Raw genomic sequence first — 23146 nt, 5'->3', positions numbered from 1 at the left:
CCTCTTTTAAGAGGATTTGTCCTCTTTTTTGACTTTTTTGAAAGTGTCCTCGGAGGACGCCCTTTTGTCCTCTTTTTTGAGATTTTGTCCTCTTTTTTGAAAATTTAGGTCAGATTTAGATTCACCGGTTTTTGAGAATTCTACTCCGGTTCTGCAAGTTGCAAATTTCTGAAAAAGTGTCCTCTTTTTAGATTTCCAAAATATGGTAAGCCTATAATAAATTGATACTGATACCAGAGATGAGCGGATTTGAAATTTGTATGTCCTAATCCAATCCAAATCCGAACATTCAAATCCAAATCCTAATCCTAATCGATAACTTTTTCATATTCAAGTTCATGTCCAATCCTAATCCGATTCCAACTGGAAATTCAGAAAAAAATACTAATTTATGCAATGGAGGGATTCGAAACTTTTCTGTCACAACCAACGATTCACTCGATTCAAGATAACTTAGTAACCATAAGTACAATAATAACTGATCTGAATAAAGTTTGTCGCCATTCGCCACACGACATTTCAATCTCCCAGAAAATAAGTAAATCCAATCCAAATCCTAATCCGTTCTGAAAAAAATGTCTAATCCAAATCCAATCCAAATCCGACAAAATTTCACAAATCCTGTTTTTTCAAAACCTAATCCTAATCCACGCTCATCTCTAACTGATCCTACATAACATTCATGATTTTTCGGGTTTCATCTCCGGAAGACACATCGTGTCATTTATGCATTGGATAATAGATCCACAGTTAACACATAACTAGAGTTTCAGACCTGATAATTTACTTCTGTATGCGCCATATACAATTATACTTGAAGTTATCATACTCAAAGACTTTATATTTCAATGGAAATATCGATGATATGGATGAAACGATCGTTCCGCCTAAATGATTGCAAACAGCTTGAATGAAGGAAGAATGAATGGCGGCATAACAAATCGTTTTATTAGTTGGGGTGGATTGGAAAAACTCCGCCGTATTATAGTTTATATTTAATAACTTTATCCTTTCAAAAACAACACGAGATTGTGATAAAATGAAAAGATAGGAAGATGTCGAAACGACTTGAAGTAGTCTTTGAAATCAGACAACCTTGATTTGCTAGCTTAGGGTCGATGTCATCCATCCGATCCGTGATATACCGGCATGCCGTATCGTTTCATATGTTGGTGATCTCATCCATTAATTAATGATATATTGATATAGTACTGTGAAAGATTGATTCAACGTGTACGTTGACGTTTTGGAAAGAGGACTGGTTTTTATGTTATTAATTGTTTTATTGAATGGGTAATGTTAGGGTTATCGCCGTTAGTATCTTGGTTGGGTTTGGTGTTTTCGTTTCTTCTGGTTCAGTGGTTATAATAGGTTTAGATTAGAAAGGGAAAAGGAAAAGACGTAGTTTATTTTTGTCCTTGATGTTTTTGCGTCATATACACCGACTCATGATACACATGCACACGATCTGCGCATATATGCATACCATGAGTGCATGATGTGCATATGCCGCTGGACAAGGAAGTGCAGATATAGCCTTTACGGCTTTCTAAGTCATGCACCACCCCTCCATGCTATCCCAGTAATGCATGAGCGCCAAGCAGGGAAGCCATGGATACCAGTGTTACTAATCAGGTCTTTGGTCTGACCCGGCCGGGAATCGAACCCACGACCTACCGATCAAGAAGCCGGACGCTTAACCATTACGCTATCTTGTCGGTTTGAGTTGAATTGCGGAGAGCTTGGTTAGGTTAGGGATAGATTGTGTTCTGCCTCTACATGCAGGCGTATAAGCCAGGAAAGCCACTAGCGTGCTAGGTGCAAGCATAGCCACAAATCCACAATGATAATTTGAAAGGGTCGCCTGTGATTGAAATTCTGTTGGTGTCAAAACAGTTTTGACAATGACGTGATGTCAGGGAATCATTTAAATGTAAAAATACACAAAGTCACAATACAGTACACATAGACAATTTTTGGATTAGGGGCTCCCTCTGCTGGTTGTTACTGTTAGTAATCTCTAACAGTCTACTATATGTGGCTGACATCGTTACATCACCAATTTATATCCACCCTATATTACCCGGTTGTATGTTTTTATGTTTTGCATCCAGAAATGAAACGGCGAGAAAATTGATGTGAATAATCTTGTATTACTACTGCGTATTTGTACCCAAAGAAGCAGTCCATAAAATCTGCACCTGCGATGATCAACGCCAATCAATTGCAGTTCAATCTCGACCATCCGGTCGACCTCAGAAATTTGAAGACAAACTTCACGAGCCCTGGTGCCATAATGTACGAACGTGAGTCTCCCATAAAGAAAGAAAATGATCCTTATCGCTTCAAAGCCGTGTCTCATAGTAAGCTGTCCAATGCAGTTATTCTCGCGAAGAGAGACTTGAAACTAGCAAAGCGCAGACAAATGTTTAGTAACTTTGCCCGGGAAAACAAGTTATCTCCTGATGTAATTGAAGATTACTTTGAGGATGCGCCAGAAGATGTGCACACTAGTGTACTTGTGGTATCTTCAAAACCAAAGAGAGACAAGAGACCTAACGATCGCATTCGTGTTCGAAATGTGAAAGCTTCTGTCAACGATACTTCAAAAGCAAACATGGCTAGACCTAAGCAACATCAAGAAGTATTAGACATTAAAAGGTTACGTTTGGAAATTCAGCAAGTCATATTGAAATTGCAAAAATCCCATGAAGGTAAAATCTATCGTATCATATTCCTCTCTTTGTTGTAAAACTCTATGCCAACTGCTACATTCATTTTTCAGAGGAGAGGATGCATCATCAGCAAAACATTCTTATGATGGACATGGAAGAGGAACAAAAACTGCTCGTTCGACACTTGGAACAGGTAGTTGAATGGTACTCTTTGTGGTGGTGTGACCCTCGTCTTAATTGGATAAGTAATATGACACCTCCAATCTAATTGAAATTGGCTACCGCACTTTAGCACTAATACCAAAAATGTAAATAGGACTGTGGTCAGATCATTGAAATCTCCTAAACTGCCTCACATAACATTGCTACAATTGTACGCAGAAGAATGCGCGGTTTCCATGGTGGAATTGAGCAGGTAACGGGATGTCAATGTGTCCACTTTCTTCCGCCCCCCTTGGCATAGTATCTGAAGAAATCGCACCCTCAATCTCATAATTGTTGACTGAGCAATGAACATTAGGTCTCTTCAAAAATGACTTTTTTTCTCAAATCGTACTGGTTACTTGATAAAATTGTTAGGTTACCTAATTTAAGCCTACACACAAAATTTGGTTCAATTCCAGCCAGTAACCGCTTTGCTACAGGAGAAGAAAGTTTCTATTTATTATATAAAAATAAATAATAAAAAATTTGAAAATTTTCTGTTCACCCCATGAAAGTGTTAGGCTGTCTATAGAAACGATGCTCACCAAATTTGGTTCAATTCCAACCAGTGGAAGCGGAGTTATTGCCATCGAAAAATTTGGATTTGAATAAAATAGTATTTACGGTGAGCACAACTATAATAAATAAGCAAAGAATCGGTCACCGTAAATACTATTTTATTCAAATCCAAATTTTTCGACGGCAATAACTCCGCTTCCACTGGTTGGAATTGAACCAAATTTGGTAGCATCGTTTCTATAGACAGCCTAACACTTTCATGGGGTGAACTGAAAATTTTAAAATTTTCATCATTTATTTTTATATATTAAATATAAACTTTCTTCTCCTGTAGCAAAGCGGTTACTGGCTGGAATTGAACCAAATTTTGTGTGTAGGCTTAAATTAGGTAACCTAACAATTTTATCAAGTGGCCAGTACGATTTGAGAAAAAAGTCATTTTTGAAGAGCCCTAATGAACATATATATTTACCTTTGAAAAGTATATTCATATTGAAATGAACCCGAATAATTTCGGCTGACACTCGTCAGGGGGTAATCGTCAGCAACTAGTAGAGAATTGGAAAGAACATTGTATATCAACAATAGTACCTCCATGAATCTCTTCATATATATACCTCCAAACCTAGCTCAACATTATTGGTTTGGACTGAGTTTACGAAGTTCTCACTGTAGAAGATTCTTGATTACATTAACTTCTCCGGAACGATGGTCAATACACAAACTATTTTAATAATTTTCCTTGGCATTAATTGTTTTTAATTCAAATATTAGGAATCTTAATGTCCTACTCGTTCATTACATAACTCTAAAATCAAGCTAACTGCGAAAAATCTGGAATGAAATTTAAGAAGACAAGACATGGTTATAAATGACAGTTATGAGAATCGTCTCAAAATATTTGGTCATCAACTTCCACGGCGTTAAGACATAAGGGGATGGCCACAGAAGAGCACGCGAGCTGCCATCTGGAAATTGTGCATGGAGCATTATAATATGATATTATGTCTACGAGTTCTGCCCCACCTGTGTAACTCGCGTCTGTATTTTTTTCCTAAATTTGTTCCACCACATATATGCTAGTGCATTTCACACTCAAGCAAACACTGTAGATACCAATAAAATTATGAATTGAATTGATGATTCCAAGTTAAAACCATAAATATGTTGGTGTGGAATGTTGCTGTATTGAGTATGTATGTTGCTGCACCAGATGCGAAAACATTCAAGAACAGTTTACACGCTGCAGCAGCAAGTTCAAGTTATTAAGGAAGAGTTGAGAAGGACATCTACTAAGGACGACTTGAATGCGAAAGTACGGTATTGTCGCTCCCGTTGACGTCAGCTAACTGATCGAGTGTGTTGCTTTGCAGAGCCGCCTGTTCAGCAAAGTAGCCGCGTCGCACCGTGGGACGTCACGGCTGCTTCAAAGCTACTGTCCGCAGCTGCCCGAACACTTGGTTTTTCAAGACAATTTCGTAGCCGTGAAGGCGTTGTTCCAAGAAGTATCGAGACTAATCAAGTGAGCTACGGATTATTTGAAATATTTTCAGTTTTTGAATGTTCGGTTCTGCTACGTTGCCCCAGTGATTCTTAACCTTTACTAACCTGGCGAACCCTTGAGCTTGGCACATTTTCACGGGACAAACAATTTTCCTACACGCGTCGCAGGTGTTCGTCAAGAGAATAATTCAATTTTGTACTCTTAGGCTATAAAATTCGCTTCCTAAGAGTGGCCGTTCTACGCACTCTACACGGATGCTTGACAGACACGGCATGACAGCATAAGCCAACAGCTACACGCATTTACGGGTTCATCTTAATTCAGAGATCTCGTCTGATCGGTGCAAGGTCCGGTGTCAGTTAAAATCTAGCATCGGTTTATGGATGGTATGATGCAGAGTTGTAATGACTCGAGTAATTTTTGTATTGACTCGACTTGTACTCGAGTCATTGTGCATCACACAAACCAAGTCGCATGACTCGAAACTAGCACGGCCGAGACAGACATTTCATTGTAATTTCGAAGAATAATAAAGTCACCACGTTATTGGTATTTCCTCTGTCAGTCCGACTGATTCTTGGAAAATAGGGCCAGAAACTGCTAGGACTGAGAAAAATGACCATCTTATGAATGCGAGCCACTCTATATCACTCGAGCAGAGTTGAAAAAGTGGGCTGAACCAGATTGAACTCAAAACTGAACAGTGAACACTGAACACAATGACTTGGACTCGGTCTCGAGTCACAACACTATGACTCGGACTCGTCACTCTACTCAATGACTTGGACTTGACTCGGTGGTGAATTGAAAGTGACTCGAGTCAAAACTATAAAAGTGGGATTGACTTGTGACTCGGAACCTTGTGACTTGGTTACAACACTGCACGATGCAATTGTGACATTTAAAATCGTAAAATATTTAGGATAATTGCCGCTGTTGAGATTTCAGCAGGAATTAAAATCAATCCGAGTTCAAGAAACGTCATTTCTCTCAGACAGCTTCGCGCCCCCTTTCCGGTGCTTTCACGCCCCCCAGTTTGAGAACCACTGCCGTAACACATACTCGAATACTTCGAATAAGTAGAAGGACCTCGTTACCAGCCACATCTGTTATATTTCTTGAACGCTAGTTGATAGTAGCAGGTAGTCTATTGTCTAATGTTTCTAGCCACTGCTTCTTTACAGAGAGTTATCTTTGTGTGCTTTACAACTCAACCTGGCTGAGATCGAAGAAGTCGAGAGATTATCCGATGCATTGCAACTCATTGAACCCAAGTACGTCCCAGCTTCTAACCCTCTCCCGTCAGGTATGTCTACTTCGCGAACGTTGCGTGTTCTTTATGCTGGTAACCGTCGATCTCATCTCGCAGGTAGAACTCCGAGGTCTGGCAGGAAAAAAGACCGAACTCCACATCGCTCGTTCAAGTCTAAAAACGTGACCGTCGTTAAGAAGTCGTTTACTAAACCCAGTCTTCCGAAACCGTCCTTCTTGAATCCTAGACCTTCACAACAAGCTGTCGGTACGTTAATAATACGCAGCGAAAGGCCTTGTGGGTACAAGTTTCTACAGTCTACCCCAGGGGCGGGCAACATACGGCCCGCGGACAGTCTCCCGTCTTACATGATAATGTGGCCTGCGGCCCCAGTCTGCCGAGATTCCCCACTATTTTCTTAAACGTCAAATTTCAGTGACTGTATGTTATTATATACGTGTGCGCGCAGCGTGCGAGAAGACTTGCATTATCGGCATTTACCATGTAATCAACCCTAATGAATTGATATCTTGGTAAATTTAGGGTACCGGGCTTATCGAACGCCTTGAAATCTTAATCAAGGATTGCATCATAGTGTCCTATATGGTGTGGATACAAGCAAATCTCACGGCTCAGTGAAATTGGTCCACGTCACACTTTCCATTTGGCTAAAGGCAATTTGACGGTAATTTTTGACCGGCTTGCCGAGCATTAAATTTGATAAAACTGGTATCAATCGAAAGCTACCGACGTATTGATTGTGCAAATATAAATTTTGTTCTGCTCGTGGCACTGGAACCCCCAAAATAAGCCTCGAATGTTGCATTGCGAGGTAGATAACGTAGTGGTAACGATAAGTGCCTACTAAGCCGGTGGACCGGGTTCGATTCCCATCGGAGATTCATCTGGGCTCATCTTCCCCCGCTGTCGCCGTTAGAACGGCGACAAAAAAAAAGCCCAGAAAAAAGACCCGATGAAAGAAAACACTCATAAGGAATGACAAGAACTAGTAGAAAGGACCACGGCTGCAAAAAAAGATCAACATCGAAAAGAACTGTGACATCGGGCACTCTAGGCCGAGGTGGATGTTAGAGTAAAGGATCGCTACTGATGCGTGTCGTTCGGCATCCTCCTATCTGTTCATTACATCGCATTGCGTCTTATCGCATTGTACATTGAGTGTAACTTGTTCAGATGAAAATTATAACCCAATGATTGTTGTTGTTGTTGTTGTTGTAACGGAGTTTGGTGTTTGGAGCCGTCTGAGCAGCGCAAGAGCAAGTGCGCACGAGAGTGAGAGTGTGAAGTGAATGCTCAATCGGTTGCGCAACAATGGCCAATACGCTTGTGGTTTGCGCTGCTCTCCGTTGCTCTCAGACGGCATTGTTGTGTCACAATATCAAACTCCGTTACAATGCAACATTCGAGGCTGATTTTGGGGGGTTCCGGGGCCACGAGCAGAATAAAATTTATATTTGCACAATCAGTACCGCGGTAGCTTTCGATTGATACCCGTTTTATCAAATTTCGCGCTCGGCAAGACGGTCACTATGGGACAGTATTATGATTGTGCAGTGTGTTAATTGAACAGAGAGAAGCAGACATGGCGGCGCCTGTATGACTATGCTGTTCTCAAATCCACATTGTCATCGTCATTATCGGCGCGAAATGGTTTTGAAGTGAGATTGCTGTCGTTAAAATACATTCATTAAATACGATTGTTCCGTGTATATGTGTATAAATGGGCGAATAATGTATCGATTCAGCAATCCGGCCCGCCAAGTACCTAATATTCCTAGATTCGGCCCCCCGACTGGAGAAGTTGCCCGCCCCTGGTCTACCCTAACATCACGATCTGCTACATAATTTTAGTTGACTAATTAGATCAACAGTCCAATTCTAATCGTACTTGTGAAATGTTTCTATGGTCAATTTTTAACTCTAATCTAATTTCTGGCTTTCATGAACTTGTTATGTAAGAACTGTACAGTACGCAATGAGCCATACCGGGTGTACAGACATTTGCCATTAGACTACTTATGAGAATGAATTCAGCTTTGCTGTGAACTGAACTTGATTTTGTCATATATTTCTTTCTAATTTGGAATATAATTCAATTTCCAAGTTTTTTCAAATTCTGTAATTCTAATCTAATTTGGAAAAGACTATGTAGTTTTAATAATAATCTAATTTGATAAAAAAAAATTCCAGTAATTCAACTTTGCTGTGTACAGAATGGTATGGGAATGGATCCATACCCGGATTTTAGATTTTAGCCAGGCCAGGATTGGAGTCAGTGTGGGGTTTTTCATTGGATTGAATGTGATCAGGCAAAGACTCAATGGTCCCATGGAATTTATGCAGATTTTGAATTCTTTCGTGCATCTCTTGAAAACTTGACGTTTTAATGCATTCCTACGACAAATAGGTATCAGATTGTGTGGGTCTAGCTTATTTGTGTACCGTTTTATGGATCGGAGTCAAATGCTTGATTCTAGGATTTGACCTTTGAGCCGGATTGGATTTGGATAGCTATTTTAGGAAGACTGATTATTACCTGTAATGTGAGCTTCCACACTAGTACAGAATAACCTGTACCTTACATGTCCTAATTTTCAGCACGGCACCTTGTCACAATGCTTTTGATTGAAATTGAAAATGTGATGACTATTAATTTTAACCGCATTTTTTGATGTAGTCAGTCATATGCCGGAAGCAGGAGACATGATCGATCGGCCAGAATGGCGTCCCCCATCCAACTCGCCGTATAAAAGCGTGGGCCCGCCGTCCCTGGGGCCGCTCCTGGACTCGCCCACTCCGAGACCACAGTCCAAAGCAAAAACGGTCAAGTTTTTCAGCACACCTAGAGAACATGATATCGGTAAATAAATTTTAAACGCGCCGTACCATCTTACTGAGGATAACATGTCACGTTTTGCAGATACCTATCAAATAGAAAATTCGCGCGACATCAACGCTTTGAAAAATAGATTGGCTGACGAGCTGGAAGCGGAATTGAAAGGCAGGATTCAACCTCTGCTGAAGCAGGTAAGCGTCACATCCAGTGGCGTATCCAGGGGGGGTTTTAGGGGGTCGGAACCCCCCCCTTTTCAAAATCCTAAAAATTGATGTCAAATATAGCCTCTAATATTTGCTAATTTATCAGTTTAACATATTCGTTTTTACGTATGAGAAGGCGAATATGGCGTCTTAATGTTATTTAAGGGGACTAACACCCCTACAAAATATTGGAATTATGCGCCGAATTAGTCGAAAGGATAAAATAGGTCATTATAATTCGCTAATTCCATACGAATTCTGCGCTTGGTCAGCTACATTTCAGCTGTGGCAGTTGCTGACGTACTCAACTTTCTTCCCTCGATTTCTTTCTCGCCTTGCTAAAACGAGAGACGCATTTTAGGAAAATCTAATCCAGTGGTTCCCAAGCTTTTTCATCTCGTGCCTCCCTTGGCCGAAATTTAAGCCGAAATTCCCCCCTTGAAATAAATCTGCCCGATGATTAAAAAAGGTCATTTTTACCTTGTTTGTTTCTAGCAGTGCTGTAATAACACTTTTGTAGACCTCCAAAAACAATGGTCTTGGTCCCAATCAAACAAATTCTGGAAGGCTTGACTCAACAGACCCCCACACTTCTATTTGTGTTTTCGGATTACCATGCACCAATCACTAATATAACCACTGCGAAAAATCACTATCCATAAATTTACTGGTATCGCAATTTTTTTCTCAAGTTTGCGTATGCATTTGGGCAATAATATTGGTACTTTCATATATAGCAGGGTTGACCAGACTCGAGTCACCATTTCCTGATGACTCGACTTGACTCGAGTCATTTTCTCAAAATATAGAAACGACTCGACTCGACTTGAGACAATCTGGGTATTGACTCGACTTGGACTCGAGTCACTGTGCATGACTCGAACCAAGCCATATGACTCGAGACTATAAAACGGCCTATAGACCGACATTAAATTGTAATTTCGAAGAACAGTAAAGTGACCACCCTCATGGAATTTCGTCTATTGATCCTGGTACTTGACAATGTCAAACTGCTAAAAGTGAGGAATATTAGTATAACATAAATCCAAATCATTCAATATCACCAAACAGTGTTGACTTGGACTCGGACTCGAGTCATAATACCATGACTCAGACTCGACCCTTTGAACTCGGACGTGACCCAATGGTGAATTGAAAATGACTCAATTTGACTCGAGTCAAAACTATGAAATTGAGATTGACTTGTGACTCGGAGCCTCGTGACTTGGTTACAGCCCTGATACATAACATGCACGTGATAAGATTCCCTGCTGGAGCTCATGGAAATTTAGGACACCCATTACGTTTCGGTAACATTGCACCAAGTTTAACATGTCTTTTTTCGATCGGGTAGCTGTTCACTAAAAATAAAGTAAGGCTAGCGATCTCTTTGACTTGAATCGATGACGTTGGAATATTTTGTCACTGTCTGAAAATGTTGACATATAAGATAAATTCTTTCACTAGAGGCCTTGTTGTGATAGATCCGACACGACATTTGCTCGCTTAGGATTTGATTGCTTGCCTACAAAATTGTCTTGCAAACCGCAGCACATCTGAACTAGTTTAAAAAAGGGGGGATTTGTATGTGAAAAAAGATTTCAAATAGCATTTGAATATACTATCAGCAAACAAAAAACACCAATCAGGAGCATACATTCGGATATAACTGGTTGACTACACATGACAGTTCGGACACGAACAATTTGGGAAATCCGTTACAATTCTAAAGCAGAATTCCTCCCTAAAAATTGCGAAATTCCCCCCAAGGGGGGAATTCCTCCCCGGTTGGGAACCACTGATCTAATCTAATTGGCCGACGCGATACCTAATTGCAAAGACGAAGTTGTCGGCAATCAACATCGCTAGCGAATTCGCTGCACCTGCTCGCCTTGAAATCCTAATTAAGAATTGCACGGCGTGTTGATTGATCAACGAGACGCAGACACGACGGCACCAGTGCGACAATGCTATTCTTAAATCCACATTGTATTCGCGATTATTGGCGAGAAATGGCCTACGATTGACATTCACATTTCAAAATACATGCCTAGCAATCCACGTTCCCGATTGTTAGGTGGCTTGCTGTCGTTCAAATACAGGCCTATGTTGTCGCTGAACGGGAGAATTGAGTAGGCCTCGTAGTAAAGTTAACCTAATTATATCGGCTGACAAGTTTCTCTGTCGATCAAGTTATTATCCCAGTGTGTACTCTGTATTAATTGACTGACTTGCGTGCTTGCAATTAAAGTCTAATTATCTTCGCGCGTACTACACGCTCAGCCGTATGGCTAGTAAAGCCATCGAAAAGCACACATTCGTGTACGACGTACACTGTTCAGTGTTCACACCACACCTCTCTGTGGCGATCGCGATCGCCCTCGTTTATGCTACCGCCTTTATGCTTCCGCGCTTGTTCGTCCGCTGCGATACTACCGACCGTGCGCATAATATCGTCAAAACCCAACAAAATCGCGCATCTCTGGCCGGAACTAGGCGCTTAAAGACGGGCGGCGTTTGCCGGCTCTTGACTAAATGTGAGAGCATTTACAATTTCTTTCGATCACACCGTAAAAGAAACGCGATTTTCAGGCAATGTCTGTATCGTATTCGTACATCTCCCACTCACCGCAAATCTCTGTTTATTATTAAACTATAAATATTCGCCACGGCGTGGAGACGAGTGATCGTAATGACGACGTCACAATAGCCAATTTCGTAACGCAAACCCCCCAACCATACTTCCATACAACCATACAACCATACTTCCTATGTTTTGAGCACTGTACGTTTTTTCTGAGTCTAGACAGGTGTCTTATAGCTTGTTTTTTCAGATTTAATACTAGTTGTGGTTTTGCCGCTGTGGCAAACGCTGATTACATTAAAAACTTATACAGGACGTGATTTTTATTGGCCTAAAATTTTTTTGTGGTGCGACTTACCTAGGATAAAAGTCGTACCGTCTTACACGTGGTTGCTGTGCCAGTCTTGCCTAAGATAAAAGCCGTACATAATTACACGTGTTTCCGTGTCAATCTTGTCAAAAATTGGGAACTAATTGAACAATTGAGCTGTACCAAGTTTTACAAAGCCGTGACTGCCGTATCTAGATAAAAGCCGTAACTGCCGTTTCTGACATACCTGTCGTGCCTAGTTTTAAAAGCCGTAACTGCCGGTTCCAGGTCGCGGTATATCAGCCAACTTGGGCACACGCTTATAGACGTGTCGTTTTTTTGAGTGTGTGAGTTATTTCTTATTACATTATTAGATTCCAACTGAACTTGAACGCAAAAAATTGAAAACAGAACCCGTCAGAAAGGGAACTGTCTTTCACACACGAAGACAATACAAATTTGAAATTTGATTGTCTAAAAGACTGACGAGATAAACGAAAGACGATACAACACGAACATTAGAGATTACAATCGAACTAGGATTCCTAGTGCACCGGTACTCAGAATAACGCGACCTATCTGCCAAAAATAACGGATAAGCGAATAAAATACCGAAATAAACAAAACGAAAAGCTGTGGTTTTCAGAGCTGATTGATCTGCAACTATAACATGGATGACGAAGGAGAGAGGCCTAGATCGCTTGATCTGGTTGTAAAACTTGAACAAACCTTGTCCGAGGTATTACAAATGGTACTACAACACGATATCCTGAAAGAATATAAACATGATATACAAGGAGTATACCAAAATGGCCCGAAATCATACAATATAACTTTCAAAAGAAACGAAAAAATAGACAACAGAATGAAGATGTATAATGAAACAAGAGGGAACATCACCTTTGGAGAGATAGAGGGGAAGCTATATTACCCGAGAGATGAACTAAAGTTTATCCACATCAGGGCAGTACCTACTGAAATAGAAGACGAGGAAGTCCATAAATACCTGGAAGGTTTGAACTGTGGCAAAATTGTGAGAGTGGAGAGTCTATACCACAAAGACACTCCATTCTACAACGGTTACAGAAAAATAGCCGTCGAAAATTACAAACAGGGTACAGTTCCACCGTTCGTAAAAATACGAAAAACTGCATGCAAAGTGTTTTTTCCATTAGAAAACACGAACAAATGTACTAAATGCCTGGAGAATGGGCATAATGCTGAGACCTGCAAAAAAGTAAGAGTATGCAGATACTGCAGCGAGAGTGGGCATGTACAGTACAAATGCCCAAAAAAGGAACTAGACTTCCCAACACTAGGGAAAAACGATGGAATAGATAGAAACGATGAAAATGATAAAAACGAAGCATCATCAACTGATGATGAGAACAAAACGATGAACGCAGCACAAGAGAACGAAAAACAGACAGAAATGACCACGCACCAAAAGCAAAACAGATCAAACACAGAAACAGATGACTCGAAAGAGCAACATGATGTAACTGTAATAGATACAAATGAAATGGGCCTAGAGCTGTCGTCAGACGGCCCTGACTCAGACAAGGATACGACTGATATAGACACGCCGGCGAATGAGCCCGACCTGACAGATTCAGACACCGATGAATTCACAATAGAAGAAATAGAAAGTATAACAAAGAGATTCTCGACACCAAAACAGCATAAATCAAACAAGAAAAACAGAAGAAAACCAAAACACAAGAAAACAGGATAAAGACTAACAGGACAGAAATGACAAAACTATTGAATCGAATAAATCAAAATAAATGGAGCTCTCAATCGCGTCCTTAAATGTAAATGGTTTGGATAGGAATTGGAAAAAGTTTAAAGTTTCACCAGGAACAAAAAACTATAACATTATCTGCATACAAGAGACACACAAAATTAATAAATCAAAAATTGAAAACTGGGCAAAACAAAATCACTACAACTTGTACGCAAATTGTCTAGATAGAGGTAATTGTTGGATAGATAGCCAAGAAAATAAGAAACTATATTTTAAAGGGACTGCCGTACTCGTTAAAAAAGTATTAGAGGAGGTATATCAGATCGACCCCAAGGATATAGTAGAAGACCGTGTACAAAGAATTACGTTGACAGACGAGGAGGGCGAGAAAACAGAGGTTTGGAACATTTACGGACCCCCCAGCGAAGGTCGATACAAAACGGCTTTTTATAAGTATATATCAGGAGAGATTAGGAATACAAAAGGTAGGAAAATAATTTGCGGAGACTTTAATATGATAGTAGACAAGAAAGATGAAAAAAAGACACCTAAGCACCCTTTTACTGCAGCAAGTAAAATATGGAAGGAGCTAATAAGGAGTAGCAAACTCCAAGATGTCTTTAGAACAAGAAACCCAAAGAAGTTTATATACACCGTCATGAAACACCACCAAGCTCGTAGAATAGACCGTATCTATTGTACTAAAAATCTAGACCAAGAAATACAAAGATTCGCCTACATAAATAACACAGTTTCGGACCACTTATACATGGCCACTATAAAATTAGACAAAAAGAGAAGAATAAAATGGGGTAAAGGCCATTGGAAAAACAATGTGGAGCTGTACAATAATAAAATGATTAGACAAGAAATAATAGAAAGGTACAATATGTTCACGGCGCAAAAGTCGAACTTCCACGACATAGCGGAATGGTGGGAATCGGGTAAAACAGAACTAAAATCCATGCTAAAAATGGCAGGCATGCAAAAAAGAAAGGAAGCTAGAAAGCAAAAAGAAAATTTAGAGAACAAAATAAGATCAACAAATATCGGCACTGAAGCATACAGAAACTTGCTGAAAGAGATGAAAGAACACGACAGAGAAGAACTGATTAGAATAAACAAAAGAGCCAAGGTAGAAGACATAGAATTGAATGAAAAGCCGACTAGATTTTTTTTCGAAAAACTAAAAGCGAAAAACAAAAAACAGAACATCGACGTCTTGGAAAATGACAAAGGAGAAAAATTGATTGGGAAAAACCAAATTTTAAAAGAAGTAGAAAACTTCTATAACAAACTATGGGGAAAATCCCTAAACATAGACCAAGAAAAACAAGAAGGCTTCAGAAAAGAAATAGAAGATTGCGAAATAACTGAAGAAGAGCGTAAGACCCTAAATGAGGTCATAACTGAAGAGGAGATAAAAAGAGCGATTATGGGGATGAGCAACAACAGATCTCCAGGCACCGATGGTCTATCGATTGAGTTCTACAAAACCTTCTGGGGCCTGTTAAAACTGGAGCTCATAGAAATTATGAACAACGCATTCATCTTCAACACGCTATGCAAATCCTGGAAATTAGGCCTTGTTAAATTAATTTACAAAAAAGGTAATGCAGGACAAATTAAGAATTATAGGCCAATTACTTTACTGAATACAGATTATAAAATACTCTCAAAGATAATCTCGAACAGAATGAAGTCCATCCTACCAGACCTAATAAACATCAACCAAAAATGCAGTATAGCGGACAGAAGCATTTTTGATGCGGCGTTGAACATAAATTCGGCCACAGAATTTGCTGAATACAAGAAATCGACGCTATTCCTGGTCAGCTTTGACCAGGAAAAAGCTTTCGATAGAGTAAATCACGACTTTTTATTATCATTGATGAAAACGTGGAATTTGGGCGACAATATATACCAATATATTGAGCACACGTATAGATGTGCTCAAAGTGTAGTCCAAGTCAATGGTAAGAAAACAGCGATTATCGACATTCAGAGGGGTATCAGACAAGGATGCCCCTTGAGCATGACGTTGTACTCAATGGTCACAGAACCGTTAACAAGAAGAATTTTGAATGATACAGAAGTAAGAGGTATGAAGATAGGGAAGAAAGAAATAAAAGCACAGATATATGCTGATGATATCACGGCCATATTAAGCACGAAAGACTCGATAGATAAAACTTTCCAACACCTCGAAGACTTCGCAAGTGCTACAGGGCAAAAAATAAATCAAGAGAAAACCCAGATATTACCAATAAATGAAGATGCAAAGACACAATTAGAACACTCAAACTATCATAAATATACCAAAGATTCGGTAAAAATCCTAGGGTACAGATTTGGTAAAAACAGCAACCCAAACTCATAGAAAGAAAAAACAGAGAAAATAATAAAAATTTTAAATCTGTACAAAACGCGAAGGCTTACATGGCTGGGTAAAGTGCAAATCTTGAAAAGTATGGCGGCAACGCAAATACTATACACGGCAAGAATACATCAGCCTCACGATAGAGTATTAAAAAGAATAGAGAAGGAATTCTTCGACTTCATATACTATCCCGAAAAGATCGAAACGATCTCGAGGAAAATCCTCATTAAAAGGAAATGTGAGGGAGGACTCGCAGTCCCATTTCCCAAAACCATTGCTCAAACGTGCGACATGATTAAGATAAAGGCCCTATCGCGTATCGAAGAACCGGGAGAGTTCTGGCATCAATACGCGGCATACCAACTGGGCTCGAAGATAAAAGAAATAAACCCAGGAATATACGATAATAGTATGCCACATAAGGGAAACCCAGACGAGAACTGGAAGAAACTAGTAGCGATGAACAGAAGATTGAAATGGAACACAGAGCAATGGAAAGACACAAATTTTAAGGAGCTATATACAGAATTGAATAGGACATATGAAAAGAAAATAGACGATACCATGGTTAAAAATTGGAACGCTATACAAGGTTCTAAGAGAGGATCAAATTCAAAACTTACTAACAAAGAAAAGATTATCAACTACCGACTGTGCAATAACGGATATATTTTTGGCAAGCAAAAAGATCAAAGAAACATGGGGAGAAAGATAAATGGGAGAAGAGAATTAACTAACTGCAAATTCTGCAAATCAAAAGAAGACACAATCACGCATGTATTCACCACATGCGATATTACGCAACAGGTCTTCAATGTTATTAAAGAAAGATTGGAATGGACTCCAAGGAAGGAAGAAATTATATACACCAAAAAAAGAAGAAGTCAGAATGACATACTGATGGTATCGATCTTTAAATCAACGATATTGAAATGGAAGCAATATCAAGACGCGAAGAACGATTACATCGAAAACGGACGAAATTGGAGAAGAACGATGGCGTTGAAAATATTAAATAAAACAAAAAAAAGAATAGAAATTTTTACATCCGGACCAAGATGGAGCAACGGGACGACGGAGGAATGACGAGAACGGGTGACGACGATGATGAGAATGAACGATGCTGGATGATGATGCTGGACGATGACGACGAAGGATCCAAAGGAAAGAAATTGAATTTACACCCTTTTTGTGTTTATGCAAATTTTACTCGACTTTATTGTACTGAAATTTTGATATAAGAAATAAATATATGGGTGACCAAGGTCACCACGATAAAAAAAAAAACGCAAACCCCCCCCTTTTTCGCGCTCTGGATAAGCGCCTGGTCACATCACAGTGGGAAATCAAGAGACTTAGCTGTCAACGTAATATATTCTATATGTCAGGTTAACGAGCTTGCCAAGTCTAAAGAAAGAGCGGCCGCGTTACAGAAAACTCCGGATGACGAAATGTTGGAGAGGCAAGTTCGCGAAATCGTTCAGGAAACGAAGCAAGAACTCGAGAAGTATGTCAAGCCGAAAGCAGCCCCTGTGACTTTCGTTCTTGATTTGTAGATTTTAGAATAATTGTTTCTGGACAGTTTTCAAAAAGAGAAAGCGGTTGAACAAGAAGCAGTGCAGCTTCAGCAGAGGCCGTCATTGGAATCGCTCTTCTCACGACTCGATGCAATCTCGCAGGAGGAAGAGGCCATCCGTAGACGATGGCGTGAGGTATCTCCAGCGTCTACTTCGGTTTTTGTTTTGTAAAGAGGGTTGACCTGATGTGTGATGTCGGCCATTTCTGGTCTACGTTCAGATTAATTACGAAGACGCAGAAAAGGAATCGCACGTTGTCGTCTCGGAAACGATGCCGAAAACACCGCAAGCGTTCAAGTTCACGAATACGACCGAATCGAATGAGACCGCTCCCAAACGGTGAGCTACATGTATTGACTTGGGCAGTTCCAGGTTCCGACAAAAATTACTGTATCAGCAAATCTGCTTGGGTGTGTGCTGAAAATCGGGGCTGTGAAATTAAATATCAGATCTGATTAAAAATCATCAGATTATTATTATTCGCCGTTGCGTGATTAAAGTTGCCAATATCTTCTTGCCTTTGACTGTTTCATGTCGTCTTACTGCCAGAGCTCATCAGTAATAAAGTACTGCTATGTTTGGTATGAACTCTTTTGGACTCTGTTTACTTCCACTACATACTCAACTAACTCAAGTGTCTTTCTACTACCGTACTTATAATTTTACTGATAATGTTGTTTAAGCAAAACTACTTCTTTTTACTTTTCATGTGGTAGGTCGATAGAGTCCCCTGATATTGAAGTTTCTGCTAGGCGATGCTCTCGAAGTCCCGTTAAAGGCCAATAACTCGATTGCGATCGTTCGGTACCCTCTAAAAGAAATGCGACTTTGTTGTTTGCTATAGCTCCTATTTTACTGTCAAGTGTCGCTTAATTTCACAGTCAGTTTGTTTAAAACTCTCCGTAGCTTTCACAAACAACTAGTGCGAAACGAGTTGCGGGCTACTTTTAAACAATTTCGGACAAAACTTGCGATGTTGTGACGTACACCCAAATCAGATCATGAACCCGCTATTACGGCACGATGGAGAAGAATACGCACCAAACTTCTGAATCAATTTAAAATTTGGTGTTTTAGTTCACTAATTAACGGACACGCGTCCAACTTCTTACATTTCAGAATTGAGATATAAAATTCTAAAATATTTGGGTGACCGTCAGGAAACTTGCCGCGAACCGGCACTGGTCCGCAGACTGGCGGTTGGGAACCACTGTTGTCAAGTATGCGCTCACAAAAAAGCTAAAACCACTAAACGATTGGGATTTTCATTTACTGTTCAGCTAGTGATTAGGTTCTAGTTATTCGGAATGTAATTGTCATGCGCGCATGTTCAACTGGTAGTAGGCTGTTGTACCTTCCAGATTGGAATTGGATTAAATTTTTTTTCCCAGAATTGTAAATTTCATACCCGACAAAGACAGAGCTGATTACGGACAGCAGCCTACAATAACCTTGGAAGGTAGAAGCAACAGTGAGGTGAGAAATGATTATGGTTCATCATTTGCTAACGACGGCCTCGGCAAGGATGCATGGTAGGCCCTGAGGTCGTGAATAACGAAGTACTCGAACTTTTCCGGCGTACCCTATTAGATTTTACCTACTTGTACTGCTTACTCAAGCTGTTGTTTTTTGACTATGCCTACTAGATAGTTTTTATGCAGAACTACATACTTTCAGCACCTTGTATTTTGCTAAGTAGAAAGTAGTTTTACAAGCGAAATTGTAATAGCCACTCCACTAGGTAAAACAGCCATTGTATCGCGGCAACTGAACACCTATTTTTAGTGACATTTTCTGTTAGTTGCTCAAATGTATGGTTACCATATTTTGAAATCCAAAAAAGAAGACACTCTATACAAGTTACAAAAGCGGCCTAGCAAACGGGTTATTTGGAAATTTTTACGGCTGAAGTTATTTGGGTTGACTAAAAAAATGTCACTTTTCTGACTCATCTCCCAAAAGCCCACTTATAATAATCGGTTGGAGTTGACCTTTTTTTTTAGTCAACCTACCCGCGTTCGGTACTTAGTACTTACTGTGTAAATTCCCCTCCATTCCGTTGAAATCCAGTTTCCGCGTCTATTATGACGTCACTTTGGGTCACTTTTGCTTAAACTGGAGTGCCAAGGCAGAGTATGCTGTGACCGCCTATGCACGCGCGTCTGTCTTTTAGAAAGGAAAGAACAGGACTGTCCTCGTACTTCCCGAGACCACCCTGCACGCTATTGAAGAGGGCAGGAGAAACTTTGAACGGCATCTCAAACACTCATTCCATGAGCCGAAAGGGAATTTCAACCCCTGGAAAATCGTCGACGGGTGAGTCTTCGATAATGGTGTAGTTGTTAGTGAGTTTATTGGGATTTTCATCAAATCAAGACATAATGCGATACAATGAAAAGATAGGAGTTTGCTGAAACGACATGGAGTTGTCTGTTAACAGACACCCACCTCGGCCCAGAGCAGGGGCGGAGCGGCCCGCTTGCTAATTTTTTAAGTAATTTATGATATCGAAATATGAATTACCCATGTAATTTAATGTCAACTTTCAAGCTCAACCAAACATTTGATTAGCCTGAACGCGAAATTTGGGGTGTCGATGTAAAACAGTTCCAACGCATCCGCGCAGCCAGGGGAGGCGAATGGGACCATGACCCTACATTTGATCAACGCTTATTGATCGTAACCCTGTTGAGCGTGTTGATATGTCCGGCCGCCGAATTCTCCCGTCCTTGCGATCTGAGCACCGCGGTACAAATGCGATTCGCAATATATGCAATATGCAAGAACCAGTTTCATTGACCAAAATCATTCGTTAAGTTGGAAATATTTTCCACCACTAGTGGCTAAAACATGAATGATCACCGATTTTTCATGACATAAATGTCAGCGATTTTGGTGCGTAGAGTAAGATAAGTCTTGCACTCATCCATGAAAACTAATAAAGTATAACAGGGATAGAGATGAAATGAATGTGGCATGTGCCGGCAAGTAACGCTGATATGTCAGATCGCGGTCCAGTAATCTTGAGGGCTGCCTTGAGTTTCAATATAATTGCATTTTGAATATATTATTGAAAATCTATTCAAGATTTTTACCCCTAAGCTTCTGATATTCATATTTGTACATAATGAATATATGAAGAGCTTCTTGGAGGTACATAACTTCAATATACAATTGCATGGTGTATTCATATTGAAATGAACCCGAATATTTTCGGCTGCAACTAGAGGAGAATTGGAAAGAACATTGTATATCAACAATCGTAGCACAAAATATGACGTCACCGGCATGAAATTTCGAATAACCGGGGCGCAGAAAGAGCTTACGCTGTTTAATGTGCTATTTTTAGATCGTAAACTAACTAGGGTTGGGACTTCGGGATCAAATTTGAAATCCCGGGATTGGGATTTCCCGGGATTTGCGCTTCTCAATCCCGGGATTTCCCGGGATTAGCAAAGTAGTAAAATACACATACAAGCTACACACACAACATTTATTCCTTGTAGTATTGACGAAAAATATGCTCCCGTGAATACGAATGAAACCCAGCCACCAAAGGCCACCCGGATAATGAGCGTTTAAATTCATGTACCGCCTGTTTCGTGTAGAAAATGATTCGTCAAACGTGATCGAAAAACGTCCAATGCTGCGTTTCATTGCCATAAGCTCTTCTTCCACACACTTACGGATTTATTTACTGTGTTCGATCACCAAGTCACGAACCCATTTGTGACATTTTGACAAGTCATAGCCATAAGCCTTGAAGGCCCAACGAATTCGCTCACTTTGGGTAATTGAATAAATGTTAACCTGTCCACAGCAGTTAACTGGTTAAGAAGTTCATCGAGGCGAGGCTTATGCGATTTATTTTATAGGAATCGATCTTCCTCATCTTCATTTTTAGCTGATGTTGCTTTGACGTGTCCGATTGAATCATGCATGATTTAATTACTATCATTTGTACGGACCTTAAATGCGTTATTATAGTCCCTTTGTGCTAGACACTGAAGCTTTCAAAACGTCTTGACACAAGTTGCATTTGGCTTTTTATGTCGATTTATAAAACAAACAGTTTCGCTAAACATGTGATTTTCTCTTTGCATTGACATCTTCGAAATTCGCCATTATTCGACCTGTATTTCACCTCCACAGCACCGTCCTTGTGACTTTCCGATACTCAGTTACACTGCTACGATTCGTAGACTACGACGGAAGTGATTGTGTAGTACATTGTTATGCCATAGCTGGCTTTAATATCAAATAATTGTGAATTGTTTTAAACTATCAGCAGAGTTTGTGACATTGCTTTATTACCAAAATAAGAGATATGGCGCTACGTAAGCCTTGGAAAATGCTCTTTACAAATCCCGGGATTTCATTGGGATCGGGATTGCTTCAAATCCCGGGATCGGGATTTCCCGGGGTCCCAATGCTAACACTAACTCCTTGTGTAGGCACAGGCTTGGTTGCCGTAATGAATATATTTTTGAATGTATGCGCTTTTGATTCCGAGGTGAAGTAGTCGTTGAAAGTTGCGGGACAATGGAACTGACGCGTAACTTTGACATGTTCTAGCCTCCTCCGCTATTTCAGACTCTCGGACGAAATTCTGGATGACGTAATCGCCGCCGTTTCGCGGGAAGTTAACGGCATGTGCGAGTCGTACGCGGACGAAATTTTCAAGGGCGAGTTCGCGGACGCCCCGAATCTCACCGATTCCTCCCTTATGACATCAGAATCTTCCGCCGTGGGCAGCCCTGTCTTTGAAAGATAGACTGCAAGCGTTATTAAACTGGACTCCGCGTACTAGTTTTATGGGCTCAGTGAAAATCCTACGTTGAAAGCTCATCTATAAACTATATAAGGGGTCCATGAAAGACCTATGTTGAAAGCACATCTGTGAGCTATAAGATGAGGCTACATTGTCGATTATTTGTAACATCTACCCTGGTTTTTTGACTTAACTAGTCGTCACGAGGGCTGAACAGGACCTTCTTTTTAGTCGTGGCCTTACCAAATTTTTACTCCTAATTTTGTGAACGTACGTAGATTTTAGGGGGCTCACGCTACCGCCTGCGTTAGAGGATTGCGATATTTTATTATATCTAGTGTAATAGCTGGCAGATTGTCTATTTCGTGTTCTTTTGTAATAAAGAGATGGTTTATAATGAACTGGGATGGATTATATGTGTAGATTGTGTGCGCACGGAAATAGATATAGTCAGGTGTCAAACATCGGAACGGCTCGAGTCGCTACTCGTTATAAAGTAACGCGGTTGCCAGGTTTGCGAAGAATTAATGAATCGAATTGCGGAGCGACTGTTGTATAGTGTG

The 23146-nt window shown here is 40.2% G+C and overlaps 1 protein-coding gene across 1 annotated transcript; it reads left to right on the top strand.

Moving 5' to 3' along the window:
- Nucleotides 1-2060: 2060 nt before the first annotated feature.
- Nucleotides 2061-22984, top strand: LOC145433136 (uncharacterized). The gene is made up of 14 exons (XM_080310082.1): nucleotides 2061-2714; nucleotides 2786-2868; nucleotides 4612-4713; nucleotides 4772-4920; nucleotides 6087-6208; nucleotides 6272-6421; nucleotides 8853-9035; nucleotides 9096-9202; nucleotides 17624-17742; nucleotides 17818-17947; nucleotides 18033-18151; nucleotides 19204-19288; nucleotides 19986-20128; nucleotides 22406-22984. Exons 1-14 carry the CDS (start codon nucleotides 2207-2209, stop codon nucleotides 22584-22586), a joined length of 2181 nt encoding a protein of 726 aa, XP_080166208.1. The 5' UTR covers nucleotides 2061-2206; the 3' UTR covers nucleotides 22587-22984.
- Nucleotides 22985-23146: the final 162 nt, after the last annotated feature.

Source organism: Botryllus schlosseri, chromosome 2, assembly GCF_051294905.1.
Source record: "Botryllus schlosseri isolate E-star chromosome 2, Bs_hap1, whole genome shotgun sequence".
NCBI lineage: Eukaryota > Metazoa > Chordata > Ascidiacea > Stolidobranchia > Styelidae > Botryllus > Botryllus schlosseri.
The sequence above is the reverse complement of the archived record's forward strand: the minus strand, read 5'-3'. Positions and strand labels throughout refer to the sequence as shown.

What these genes read in the sequence shown, in the direction of transcription:
- LOC145433136 (XM_080310082.1), top strand. Translation starts at nt 2,207, where the DNA reads ATGATCAACGCCAATCAATTGCAGTTCAATCTCGACCATCCGGTCGAC. An exon ending in GAAGTATCGAGACTAATCAA is followed by an intron (nt 4,921 to 6,086) that starts GTGAGCTACGGA and finishes GCTTCTTTACAG; the next exon opens with AGAGTTATCTTTGTGTGCTT. An exon ending in ACCTTCACAACAAGCTGTCG is followed by an intron (nt 6,422 to 8,852) that starts GTACGTTAATAA and finishes TTTTTGATGTAG; the next exon opens with TCAGTCATATGCCGGAAGCA.